This window comes from Camelus dromedarius, chromosome 9, assembly GCF_036321535.1.
Source record: "Camelus dromedarius isolate mCamDro1 chromosome 9, mCamDro1.pat, whole genome shotgun sequence".
Lineage (NCBI taxonomy): Eukaryota > Metazoa > Chordata > Mammalia > Artiodactyla > Camelidae > Camelus > Camelus dromedarius.
This window is the reverse complement of record NC_087444.1, coordinates 33,275,596-33,289,500: the sequence shown is the minus strand read 5'-3', so window position 1 is coordinate 33,289,500 and position 13,905 is coordinate 33,275,596. Positions and strand designations below refer to the sequence as shown.

Sequence of the window (13,905 nt, the reverse complement as noted above, 5' to 3'; positions counted from 1 at the left end):
ACCTAGACACTCCAATAAAATTATGGCTCTGCTACTATGGAAGATTAAAAGTATGGATATGAAAATAGGCAACTGACAGCTTCTGTGAAAAGTTCCAAAAGAGATAGCCATGAGGAGAGATTTTCACCTGCAGCAGTGAGTCTGATCAATCCTGGGACCCCTTCTTTTGTTCCTTCTGGGCCCTCATTTCTTCTGCCATTCCAAAGTCTCCTTCTGGGAAGACCCAACTAGCCGTGCTTCATCTCCAGAGGAGCCTCAGTCCTGGGGTTGGACTATGACTGAGTCAGTGACCTTGGTGTCAAGTTCCTACCACTACATTATGGTGCTGAGCCCCAAAACCATCTCCAGCATCATCTCGTCCTGCCACTCCCCCTATCAGAGATGTACTACCTGACCAGGGATTTTTTTTCTTTTTGAACCAGGTTTGTATCCAAAGAAGTAGACTCATGTCAGACCTCCGCACAGTATGGCTCTGACCATGCATTCTGGGCAGAAGTAATTTATTGTACAAGGAGCATCCTATCAATTCAAGGTGCTCACATATTTTTAAGAATAGAGGAAACATCAGACATCCTTTCATCATTCCAATAATTAAGAGCCGTAGGATTCATCACCCTTTTTTCACTGGTAAGAGGTGGAACATTGGAGAAAAATCTAAAACCTAGCAAAAGGAAAAGAAAGACTTATGGCTAAGTGTAGATAAACCTGTTAGTTTTGGTTAACCCCCACGGATAGCTTTAACTTTAAACTAAATAGCCTCTCTTCCATGAAAACCTAGAAACAAAAAGGAACAGACTGTGTTGCTCTAAGACCAGTAGTCCATCCAGATAACCAAGCAGTTACCAGTTCCTTGGGAGGAGAGCCAGCATCAGTAATCTGTGATCTATGGCATTTGTGTAATCTAATGTGGGTAGATGGTGTATAAAGTACTAACATGTGTTTCCCATTCTGTCCTACTCAACCTGTGTTTCTTTGAACTTGTTCACTTGGACCTTTTTCCTTCCTCTCCTAAAAAATAAACAGACTCTCTGAGTTAAGAAAGAGGAAAAAGAGGGGAATTTGAGTTTAAGTAAGAAAATTAGACCTGAGATCAATGAAATGGGCAAAAGTGGGGAAAAGACTAGAACCCCAGATAGATTTAGCAATCCAGGGGCAGAAAGGACTTTTGACCAATACCAAAAATGCGGGACAAAAAAGTGCCCCCTTCCTCTCAATGCCTTTCTAGAGAACGGTGGAAATGATGGTAGGTAGGATGATGGTGGAGTAGGTCTGAGAGGAAAGGGCCTGAGACATGTGTGTCCCTCTCTCTTTCTGCATTAGGAGCTTCCTCAGAAGATGAAAGAGAGTCAGCAGACCCAAAGCTTGCAGTAAGAGGAAGATGCAGTCTATGCAGCCTGATGACCAGGACACAGACATCTCAGTACACCCAGCTGGGAGAGAAGACCATGACCATGGACCAGAAGCCACCCCTAATGCCAGGATGCAACCTAGGACCCCAGAACTTAAGCACACTCTGGAGAGACCTTAAATAGGTAGAAGGAATCATAAACTGATTCATTTTTAACCTAAAAATGATGGCGATTTCTCAGAAATAATTAAAGAGTCTGCCATTTGGTGGAAATGGGACTCAACAAAGAGACTGAGTAAAAGAAAAATAGCTGCCTTTTCTTTGCACGCCTGAGTTCATACCTGCTATAGTTGTCACCCATGTAATGTGCAGTGTTAGGTGTTTCTTGGGAATCTTCAAGGTGCTCTGTGTAGAAACTGAAGCTAACCTGAGAGGCACAGAACCTCTCTGGATCCTCTGACCAAGTTTTTGTTTTCACTGCAATTGTTTTTTCTTTCTTTCTGAGCACAGCCATCACCAAGAAAAAGCCTGTTGGAAAAGCAGATGGCAGAACTTTTGAATTCAAAAAGAGCAGTTCCCTGGGCAGATGCAACAGAATTGGAGATGCTGATGGAGAACAGGAGGCCCAAGGAAGTGAAAGTCTCAACAAAGTTGGAGGAGACAGCAGCATAGAAGATGCAGAATAAGGGTTTGAGAAGAGAGAAGACATTCAAGTCCTGGGCCCAGAGACCAGTATCCACGGATCAGGTAGGGAGCCCCTCCCTCAGTGATGAGTTCTCTCCTCTACAAGATATTCGTCCAGCCAGACTCCTCAGAGAGCATTGTGAAGGTTCCCGTGATCATTTTATAAAGCATTTGAGGCTCCCTCAAAGCACTCTTCTTTATCCATCTGGCAAACATTACTGTCAAATTGCTTCGAAAATTTATCATAAAACCCTTTCCTTTTTTCCATCATAAACACTTCCAAATTGCCTACTGCTGTTGTTAATAACCCACAGGATTCCCATGTCTCCTTCATGGAACACAATTCAGCTCTCTATTTTTCCTTTGACTTATTTTACTTAGTAAAGTCGAATATATTTTCATGCAAATATGAGAGCCTGTGCCTGCCACTATTCCTTCCAAATGCTCTTGGCTCTTGCAGTGGTAGCTGTGTAACTCTATAGTGGGTGAAACTCTCACAGTCTAGACAACCATTTTTCTGTCTTTGGGACAAGATTTCATCTGATGTAAGAATCGTCTCCTGACTATCCAGTAGGTCTCCCTGTAGAGGAATATTATTCTCAAGGATATGTTTATTCCATTCTACCTTTCATGTGATGCTTGTGCTGAGTTCAGGGTTCCTATTAAAGAAGAATGTCTTTTAAAGTAGCACACTGAACCAGAGCTGGGAAAGACAATGGTCATTGAGTACAACTCCCCAGTGTACAGAGGAAGAAACAAAGGCATGGAGAGATGAGTACTTTTCCAGAGGTACTCCTTAACTTAGGTACTGAACCAGGTTTAGCAGCTTTCCAGCCTAGAGCTCTAGTCAGTGTTCTCTTATGCCACACTGTTCTTAATCGTCTCATTTGCCTAATGCTGTAGAGTAAATGTTTGTGTCCCCTCAAAATTCACGTGTTGAAATGCTAACCACCAAGGTGATGGTATTAGAAGGTGGGAACTCCGGGAGGTGATTAGGTCATGTGGATGGTCATTCGTCATGAATGGGATTAGTGCTCTCATAAAAGAGACCCCAGAGCTCTCCCTTGCCCCTTCCGCCATGTGAAGTTACAGCAGAAAAGAAACAGCCATCTCCAAAGCAGATCCTCACCAAACACCTAATCCACTGGCACCTTGACTGTGGACTTTGCAACCCCTGGAACTGTGAGAAAAAATGTTCTGCTGTTTATAAGATATGCAGTCTGTGATATTTTATTACAGCAGCTCAACCAGCCAAGACAACTTGCATGGAAGGCATCTGTAATGTTCACCAATATTTCCTTTTGGGGATAAAGGAAGTAGGTAGGCATAGCTTATGAGTTGTTTTGGCCAATGAAATATGAACAGAAGTGAAGTGTGTCACTTCCACTTTAAGAACCTGTATGTGATTCACCTCGTTCCCTTTCTGCTGCCATGGCAACAGGCAACACACTGGATGATAGAGGTTCTACTAGCTGAGGACAATGAAGAGCAGTGCCCCAGCTGACTCATAAAGGACATGTAACACAAGTGAAAAATAAACCTTCATGGTTTTAAGCCAGTGAGATTTGCGGATTGTTTGTTGCCGCATCACCTAGCCTCTCCTTACTGGGTAAACCCGAGCTACATCACCATTCCCATGATGCATCTCTGTGCATGAAGACGTCAGAGGGTAAACAATGCAGGACCTCAGAATACAACCCCATAAAACATTCCAAATTCTCACCAGCATTCTTTCTTCCTCTTGGCTTATATTAGGGGTTGGGTATGTGGTTCATTACAAAGAATGAGTATTTTGATAGCTTCTCATTCTTGGAACTATTCTGCAGGTAAGCATGTGGTGGAAACTTCCTCTAGTCTTAGAGTTAAAAAAATAATGAATTAAATTATTTTAGTAAGTGCAGTGCATTATGACCTCAACTGTATCACCCTATACTTAGAGACATACATGTGCAAAAATCTTTGGTTTTCCTTGAGGCTTCTTATTTAGATAGTTCTCAGCACTTTACAAGTTTTCTAACTTTACAAGCACCAGAAATTATAGTAACTTGATGCTGCAAAAAAAAATCACATCATCAGATATTTCCAAATTAATAGTTATAAATTAATGGAAGCTCCCTGTGGAGTAATAAGAGAGCCTGCCTGATGTTGGGTAAGTCACTTAGCCCCTCTAGGCTTCAGCATCCTCCTCTGTAAAATGGGAGGAGTAATTGTATCTACCTTCCAGGGTTATCATGAGAGTGAAGTTGGTGTGCACGTGCCATCTGGTTCCTAATTATTACATAATGTTAACCATACTTGAGACATAGAACACTTAGAAATCTAGAAAGTAAGATCATTTCAGACCTTTTGCTTTCCAAGAAGGATGAGTTCAGAAACTATTTAGGCTACCAAGTGGTGTTTTTTTGGAAAAGATGTAAAACCACAGTCCTATCTTCCTGGTGAAGTCTTTAACACACTTTTGAAAGCACAAACAGATGGGTAGGCAAGTAGGTATTTTCCAGACTCCCTGCAAAGAGCACACATCCAGGTGGGAAAAGCTTTAAAGAGCCAGATTCATTTATACTTTTTCCATCTTAAATTCTTGGACTTTTTCAGGTTTATAACAAAGTTCAGAAAATGCTAAAGCTTAAAGGAGAATTGAGAGGTGCCAAGGAAATGAAAGACGAGGTAAGGCTCCTGACTCCTCTACATACATGGAGTTGAACCTTTGTTTCAAGGAACGTTTTTTCAAATTTCATGATTCAAAATTCCAGTAATAAGCATCCCAAAATATCACAGACAGAGGTGAGCAGTAGAGCATAATGTTTAAGAGCCCAGATTTGAGCTAGGTAGGTCTGGGTCCACATCTAATAGCAGTGTGACACTGGGCATGTTACTTTACCTCTCTGAGCTTCCTTTGCCTTACCTAGAAAATATGAATTACGAGCACCTATTTCAAAGGCTTGCTGTGAGGATTAAGTAAGATACTGCATGTAAAACAACAGCGCTCGGGACTTAAGAAGCACTTAATAAATATTAAATATTATGGCAAACATTCCCTCTTTATCTGAAATGATATGGAAATAGAGTGCTCTGATGAGTCTAATATTTTGGTCAAGCTGTGGTTATGTGTTCCCTGTCTTGTTCCAGAAAGGATGTAAGGAAGATGTTTTGGTTAGTTTAGGGTTGTCCCGTGTGAAGTAGGCTTTTTAACAGACCTCCTACCAAGAGGCGAGCAGCTTCTAAAAGAGGCATTTCAACTTCTTTCCTGCTGGATTATTTGAGGGAGCCATTCGGGATTCGCTGCAAGTTTTGCAGAGAACAAGGATCTGGTGTGGATTTTTTAGAAGGGTATTCCTTCCTTCAGCTGGTATCTTTGAGGCACCTTCAATGGGCCTGGCATTGTTCTGGGGCCTGAGGATATAGCAGTGAACTGAATAGACAAAGATCCTTGTTCCTGTGGAGCTTAATTTCTAGTGAAATAACTTCTCCAAGGATATGGTGGAGAAAAGGGTATGGCAACTCCCCAAGTGACAGCCAGAATTGGCCCATATGCCATTTGTGGCAGACCTCTGCTGTATACCATGTGTATCCTAAGCCATCTACTTACATTACATGGTGTGCCAATTTTTAAAGAATTTAGAACACAATAAAAGATACTCATTCTTCACTCTATGAACATAATTGGCTCCAAAATTTTTGCCTACAGGCAAAACCTTGTGTAAGTGCCCATTAATTCCCATCGTAAGTAATCAAAGGCCACAATGTTTTATACACGAAAAAGTAAACTCAGGAATCAAGTTAGTAATGTCAATAGCAATGTTTGAAATTACTGTAGATAATTGTAAATTCTATTATTACACAAACAAAATGTGAAAATTCCTGAAGCAATGTTAATTTTTAAGGTTTGATGCTTTTTTAAAACGTAACTCTCACTATAAACTGATATATTTTGAATGGTAGTCGTGGTTAACAGTGGTTTTCCATTGTTTATTAAAGATTTGTTCTTATCCTCACAAAGAAGATAATTTCCCAAAGATGATGACCTTTATGGTATTGTTGGTTGCCTCCAGGGTTACTCTGGAAACTGCCACCCAAGCTTGCTTATTCAAGTGCCAAATCCCTAGAAATGCTGCCATCTTGAATCTTTGTAATGTCCCTGGGATCTGAGAACATTTCTGAAACACAAGCTTCAGTTTAATATCAGCTTACCCCAAGAAGAAGCATGAGACTATCTGTCAATACTTTGAAGTCTAGAGCAAAATTCTTTCCCATCTTTTGAAATATATGTTCAAGAAGGTATGCTCTTTGGAAAAAAAAAAACCCATTTAATCAATATAGAAAATTTGCTGCAGTAAATAATCTATTTTCCAGTAAGTACCATGAGTATGGTTGCAACTGCAGTGTCAGCACTCGCTGTTTTGCCTGTGGTTGGTAGCTACTGAAAATGTCACATGCCTTCAGACAAAGTGACCAGGTTTTAACTCCATCTAAGCAAAACTGGGTACAGGCATACCTCATTTTATGGAGATTTATCTTATTGCACTTTGCAGATACTGCATTTTTTACAAATTGAAGTTTTGTAGAAACCCTATGTCACACTAGTCTATCGACACCATTTTTCCAATATCATTTGCTCACTTCGTGCCTCTGTGTAATTCCAGCAATATTGCAAACTTTTTCATTATTATATTTGTTATGGTGATCTATGATCAGTGATCTTTGATGTCCTTTTTGCAAAAAGATTGTGACTCGCTGAAGGCTCAGATGATGCTTAGCATTTTTTAGCAATAAGGTATTTTTTAATTATTTATATAGTTTTTAAGATACAGTGCTATTGCATACTTAATAGACTACAGTATAGTATAAACACAACTTCTGTATGCACTGGGAAACCAAAATATTTGTGTGACTTGCTTTATTGTGATATTTGCTTTATCGTGCTGGTCTGGAACCAAACCACAGTATCTTTGCAGTCTGCCTGTATCTAAGTGCATGGCTTATGTAAGTGAAACTCACCTAGCAGTGGAGCCTTCTGATTTCGGCCACTGTTAATGACTTCAGATCTAGGACAGGATCAGATGGTGCCTGAGGGGTCAGCCTTATGACTCTGAGTTCATCTCATGCCCCAGTACTGGTTACAGAACTTTGATTGATGAAATGTCAGATTAAATCAATTTCTACTGCATATTGATACTCAAAAGGCATCTACCTGGAATTTAACCTTCATAAAGTAGATAGGATTTGAAATAGTATACTGTGACTTCTGTGCAAGATATTAGCAAGAAATTAAGTTTACTGGAACCTCAGAATCACCTGCCTTTCTGGAGTTCTAAGGTGGGCACAGCCTCTTCTTACAACTACCTACAGTAAAACATAATACATGGTTTATGGAAATCACCTTATTACTCTCCCAGCATTTTCACTTCTTGTCTGATGAATAAAAACCCTTTGTATAATTTGGCCTTTAGGAGTGAATGGTTAGGTTTTGATTTCAAAAGCAAATTTCATTTGACATCCAGCAAAATACATTTGTTATTCAGCTGGTTTAGAGCATCCTCAAAGAAAGGATTATTTATTCCAAACCTCTTGTTTTATGAACAAAGAAATTGCCTCAGAGACTCTGAGTCAATGCTAATGTCCAAATTAAATGAGATTATCTACATTAAAGACCCAATTCTGAAGTCCTGGTGGTACAACAGAATTGTGCTAGCAGGCCGTCTGCTCAGAGGACATCTAAAACTGGCAGGACTGGGGGGGATGCTAATTTTCCTGAGAAAGAGGGCATTTAGCTTTTAAAATAAGAGGCTCAAGTTGTGTATCACTGGTACTTTGTTAATGAGTCCTTAGTGTGCCAGGCTCCATACGCAACAATCTGGTGACATGGTCCTCACCTTAGGATGCATATATTCAGCATCAAGGCAGGAGTAGAGGGCATTTGTCACTTCCGTACAGCAGGCAAAGTATTGTTACCAAATCTGCTCACAGATGCCAAAGAAAGATAATCCTGTGGCAAGAGGGGAGGGGATCCCTAGGGCCCCACTCCCCAGTGAGTGTCCATCCCCTATTCCCAGTATGGCAGCCATGAGAAAAGTGCTCCATAAAGCACTAGGACCAAATGGCTACTTCTTGTCAGGTCAAGGATTTTGTTTTCTAGTTATAGAACAGTGCCTGTACGCCATTTCTTTTTAAGCCACTCTTCACGTATTCTCTTAAGAGAGTCCCTGGTAATTGTCTTAATGGTAATTACGTGCTTGGGGCAGCTGACATCCACTGTTATTTTTCTGAAAGTGAAGAACAAGGGATAGGAGCAAGAGAGGAAGAGGGAGAGTTTTGAGATAATGAAATCCTTTTAATGACAGAGCCATGCCGTTAACCTAATTAAACTGTAAAGTGGTAAAAAAAAAAAAAAATCCAGGTACTAAATGGAAATGAAGGAATAAATCAGCTGAGACAGCAGCACTTCTGGGAAACCTTCTGAATTCCGAATACTCTGACATTGCGGTGTCCAATTCTCATGGTTATCCTCTGGCCCCCCTTAGCCTTGTGCAGATCTCTTAAACTGACCTGTCCAGTAAGGCTTGATTTACGATGTCCATATCAGGTCTCCAGCTCCCCTGGGCATGTATGTTATGTAGCTCACATATTTAAGAAGCCAGCACAATCAGTGGGATACAGTGGCAGAGCACCGGCTACATGGTCGGGAGAGCAGAACTCTCCTCATTCTACTGCTAACAGCTATGGGACCTTGGGCACTGTCCCTTGCATCACTTTACCATCTCTGTGCACTCATGGTGTCTGTGTGCTTTTGCACCTACAACTCTCTTAGAATTGTCCTTGGGCTATTGGGGTCACTTTGCTCATAAGAGCAGAGAGCGGGAAGTCCTTGGGAGCTTACGTCCCATGGGGCAGCCCTTAGCCATTGTCTGATGCTGAGTCTGACAATCCAGCTTTCATTGCATCCAATCAGGGCAGACACTGAAGTGTAACTTATACTCTGGAGCTTCCCGTGGGATTAGGCTGAAGCCACTGCCCACAAAATTTTGAAATTGTGCCCTTGCTTATGCTGCCCTTTCCCTGTCCTGCTTCCCCGACCTCCTTGCTGATTTCTCTCGGGACTGTTTGATAGATGCCATGAATCCTCACCTGTGAGCCTCCTCTGGGTAACTTAACATAAGACGGGCACCTACTATAAAAGAACCAGCCTTGGTTCCAACATATAAAACATGTGAAAGAGGTGGCAGGGCCTGTCCTTAAGAGTGTTACAAAAAGGCTGCACAGTGCTAGGACTAAAGCACTGGACAGGTTCACAGAGGGCTTCTTCCTAATTTCTTTTCACACCATTGCCACCCATAACACTGGGAATGGAAGATGGCATCCTGGTGTGATGGAGCACCCACCCTTTTCCCACAGTTCTGCACCCCCAACCCCACCCAAGTGGCTATGCTGTACACTCTCCATTTGGATCTTGAGCACTAATTTCCTAGCAATAGTTAGCTAATCTTTTTCACTCATAATCAAAGACAGGGATCTTATGCAACCAGCCAGGGATTTTACTTTCATTCCCCATTGGTGTACATCTCCAAAGAAAAGCACTAGGTTTACAGATGAGGGAGGAAGGGAAAGTTAAGAGACTTTTCAGAAGCCACATCAACTCTCCATCACTGATTCACTGTAGTCTTGACAAGTTCATTTGACGTCTCACTATGTTCATTTCATCAATGGCAGAACCATTAATATTTATCGACAGTCCACTAGGTGCCTGAAATTATCCTAGGCACTGATTTCCTCTTGAAAAGCAGAGGAAGTGTCTGTGATGCACCCACAGCAGTGGGTGAAGATTAATTAATGTAAATAAGTAATTGTCTGAATAATGCAGAGCACTCAGACACCTTGCAAATGGATACTATGTAAACGTTACATGGGATGAGTAATAACAGCTAAGGGTTGATGGACAAATTTCCAGCAAATTTAGTCTCTGTCAATCAGGGAACGAAAGTAAGTATTTACTTGATAGTTCATAATTGATGCGTTTGTTTTTCTGACCGCCGAGGCGGGAGAGAGAGACAGAGAAGTGAGCAGCCTGAGCAGCAAGCTCTTGAGCCTGCAAGCTGACATCAAGAATCTACACAATGTCTGCAAGAGACAGGGGAAGGCCTTGCAGGAGAATCAGCTTTGTGCGGAGGACGTGATGATGAACAGCAGCCACGTAAGAAATTCAGCACCTGCTTCCCACCTCTGCCCCTTGGGCAGAAACAGTAATAGAAAGTTCTTTCACTGTCATTCCAGAGCATTTATTGAGCAAGCAATGAGAGAGAATTAAACACACACACACACACACACACACACACACACACACACACACACACGAAAACACTATCCCTGCTCTCAAGATTTTTCAGTCTAGCCATCTCCAAGTTCATCTACATCTGAGCCTCTGTCTTTTCCTTATCTGCCCCTTCATACTTGGATTTGTAGCACCTGAGATCCATTGCCCTGAAAAGACAAGATCATAGTTATATAAAGAGAGTAGCATCTCCTAATGGATTTTAGAGATACATTTCTAAGTCAACCATGAAAGTAACAACCATCCCACCTGCTCTGAGGTGTCACATCCCATCAGTGCAGCAGGAGCTCTTTATTGCCACACCTGAGGCTCTCTGTCTACAAGCTTTTCTTCTGGATGCAGGAACCCAATCACAGGACAAGCTGAAGTGCAGAAGAGCTAATGCCCCTAGAAGCAGCCCTCAACCAAAGACCGATGGGGAAGTGATTGATTAACCTATCTCCCTTGCACTATCTCCCTTGAGATAACTCCAGGCATGCTCCTTCCTCTGTCCCAGAGCTCCTCAGTGGGACCCAGCGCCCCTCAGTGGGACCCAGCGCCAGTTGCCCAAAGCAGCAACTAGGTTGGTACCTAGTTTCACGGCTTCCTTCCCTGCTGTGCTCACTGCCCCACTCCCGTACCTAAGTTTCCTAAGGTCACCTCCCACATAAACTTCTACTTGGCACTTGGTTCCTTGTCATAGGACTTGCTTCCAGAGGTGCACAAGCCAAGACACTCAGGAACACTTGTCCTGCGCATGTGTGAACAGGAGGACTTTCTGGCATCATCATCTTCCTTGAGATTGTGATTTTGAACTAATACCCAAAGCCTTGGTACATCATCAGCTGAGGCAACTTCATTTCACCCAGAGGTTGTCTCTGTAGCACTGAGCTCTTTGTACCAGTCTCTAAATTTATCCATATAAGCTGGGCAGCCAGCTGAAAGACGTTTTCCCACGGCTCTCTAAACACTTCGGGTTTCTAAGAACTTTCAGTCTTCATATCCACTTAGGGACTTGAGTTTTTGGCAAACATAAGGCAGGTACTGGTTGCACAGGCCTGTTGCCAGACCTCCAACTTAGCCTCTTAGCTGCTGTGTAAGCAACCACCGTCATCTTCAATGTTTGCAGTCAAGGATCTGGTCTCTCTAAATTGTGTCTGTAAGAGTTCTCCGAGGACTTACCACCTCCCCAGAGAAACCAGAAATTGTTCCTCTACGATGCCCTAAAAATGCTACCAACAAAGCAGTCCTTCCTTACCTTACCAAGTACTGTTGTCCCTCTCCCAGGAACTCACAAACACAGAAAAATCCACTGGTTTTCCTAAATAGATCCCAGGAAGAATATTATCATAATTTACTTCTTTCTAAACATTAACATTTTAAGATATTTTCACCATTGCTGTTGCAAGTTTATTTATTCCTCCAGTCAGGGAAAGCCATGTGGCTTATAAATGTACCTGGCAACTTGGAAGGAGAAAGGTATTAAGTTGCATTTTATTATTCTAATTGCCCAGAAGAAGGTCTAACAGCTTGAAACAAGCTTTAAAATGGGCTCTTTCCCCTCCCCCAGCACTTACTGCAGAATTTAAATTGCAGACTACGCATACAAATACACAATTAGATGTAGACTTACACTCATCCACTCAGAAAAATCCCTTCAAGATCTGCCTTCTACAAGGAAATGTAATATGAGAACAAAGGGGAAACCCAAGACTTTCTGAAATTTTGACTATTATCTAATAAGGAGCTGGAGAAATATGCAAGAGGTCATAGTTCAGGAACCACAGTTATGTAAAGAAATGTAAATATTACATCAGATGTAATGTGTAACTAAAGGAGTGGCAGGCACGCTGTGGGTGAGCTTGTAAATGGAGAATACATTATGCTCCAAAACCCAAGAACAGAGAGAAGTGGGACTAGGGTAAAGCAATGAGGTGCCTCAGAGGCAAAGTGTACGGGGCACTCCCTCTTTAGTGCCAGCCCTCCCCTTGCTTGACACTGAGACTGAAAGCCTCCTTAAAATGTATACATCACTTGCCTCACTCTTGTCCTGACCCTGCCCAGGAATCAAAAGTGCCTCCATCAAAGTGAAAGGAGAAAAGAACAACAGAGATATTATAATAAAAGGATGATCAAACCAGAAAAAGAGCAGTATCCTGGGCTCTTTTAGCAAACACCCCGATATTCAGTAGAGCTCGGATTGTCAGTCTCTTGGAAGTGTATGGAGGACATTATTTTTCGCATAAAACTGTAAGAAATTTGATTTCTGCATATAAAAGTAATTAGTTGAACATGTAAAGATTAATACGAACTCTTTATGGAAATTATCACATGAAGATATCACTTTGAATCATTGGGAGTGGAAAAAACCTTCAGTGAAACTGCTAAATGTAATGTGGGATCTAGGATTGGATCCTGGAACAGAAAAAAAAAAAAAAATTAGTCGAAAACCTGATAAGATCAAAATAAAGTATGTAGTTTAGGTAATAGCAATCTACCAATGTTAATTTCCTAGTTGGACAAATGTACTATGATTATGCAAAATGTTAACATTAGGGGAAGATAGGTGAAGAGTATATGAGAACATTCTGTATTACTTCGGCAAATTTTCCATAAATCTAAAATTATTCCAAAATAAAGAGGTGGGTTTTTTTAAATTAATCTGTGGTAAACAGAGATCACTATGAGAAGAATGTCTAAACCATGAAGATGTGTCCAAAAGAAATGCATGTCCACTTAAACACACAGTCCTACACTCTACCAATACAAGAAAGTACAAGAAATGCAATTTGTAGGAGATGTAAGAAGTAACAGGTAAAACTATCTACTGATATAAGGCTAAACTGAGGGAATATCCAACTTCACACTTCAAAGATAGGGAAAGAAGTTCATGACAATGACTGGGAAAAGATGGGACTTTTTGCTCTTAAATGAAGAAAAAGAAAAATCATCAGGGATCCAGTTATCAGAGCAATGCCAACCTGAGACAGAAGAGAGCACAAACTAGAAGAGAGAATAAAATGGTTAAAAAGTATTTTGAAAAGCTGGCTGTAGGCAAAGCAGCAGGGCCTGATGACATACTTCGAAGAGTACTTAAGGAACTGGCAGGTGTTATTACATAGCTGCTAGCGATTATTTTTGAGAACTCAAGAGGATAAGGAAAGTCCCTGTAGACTGAAAAAGGGTAAATGAAGTGCTCATCTTTTTAAAAAGGGAAAAAGGACAATCCCGGTAATTATAGACCTGTCAGCTTAACTTCAATATCTGGGAAAATACAGAACTTAACATCAATCAATTAGCATCTACTTGAAAAGCACAAAGTGTTGGGTGGAAACCAATGTGACTTTTCAAAAGCCGAATCATGCTAGGCCAATTAATTTCCTTTTGTGGTCAAGTGGCCACAGAGGCAAGGAGGGAGCAATAGCTATAATCTCTTTGACCATAAGTAGGCTAAAAAGTATTCTAAATGTGGGCACAGTTTCCTACAGGTGGCCAAGTCATCTATCTTTAAAGACAGCTGAGGCCTGGATAGGTATCTGAAAAATGCTGGTGGACCAGATGGCCTCTA

At 41.3% G+C, this 13,905-nt stretch overlaps 1 protein-coding gene across 1 annotated transcript in view; it reads left to right on the top strand.

Moving 5' to 3' along the window:
• PMFBP1 (polyamine modulated factor 1 binding protein 1) overlaps positions 1-13,905 on the top strand; it is a 172,282-nt gene that overhangs the window by 125,671 nt on the left and 32,706 nt on the right. The window contains exons 7-10 of the mRNA XM_031458165.2: positions 1,321-1,532; positions 1,859-2,095; positions 4,628-4,699; positions 10,065-10,220. Coding sequence (XP_031314025.2) covers positions 2,024-2,095; positions 4,628-4,699; positions 10,065-10,220 — 300 coding nt within the window. The 5' untranslated portion in view covers positions 1,321-1,532; positions 1,859-2,023. The remainder of the gene's footprint in view (positions 1-1,320; positions 1,533-1,858; positions 2,096-4,627; positions 4,700-10,064; positions 10,221-13,905) is intronic.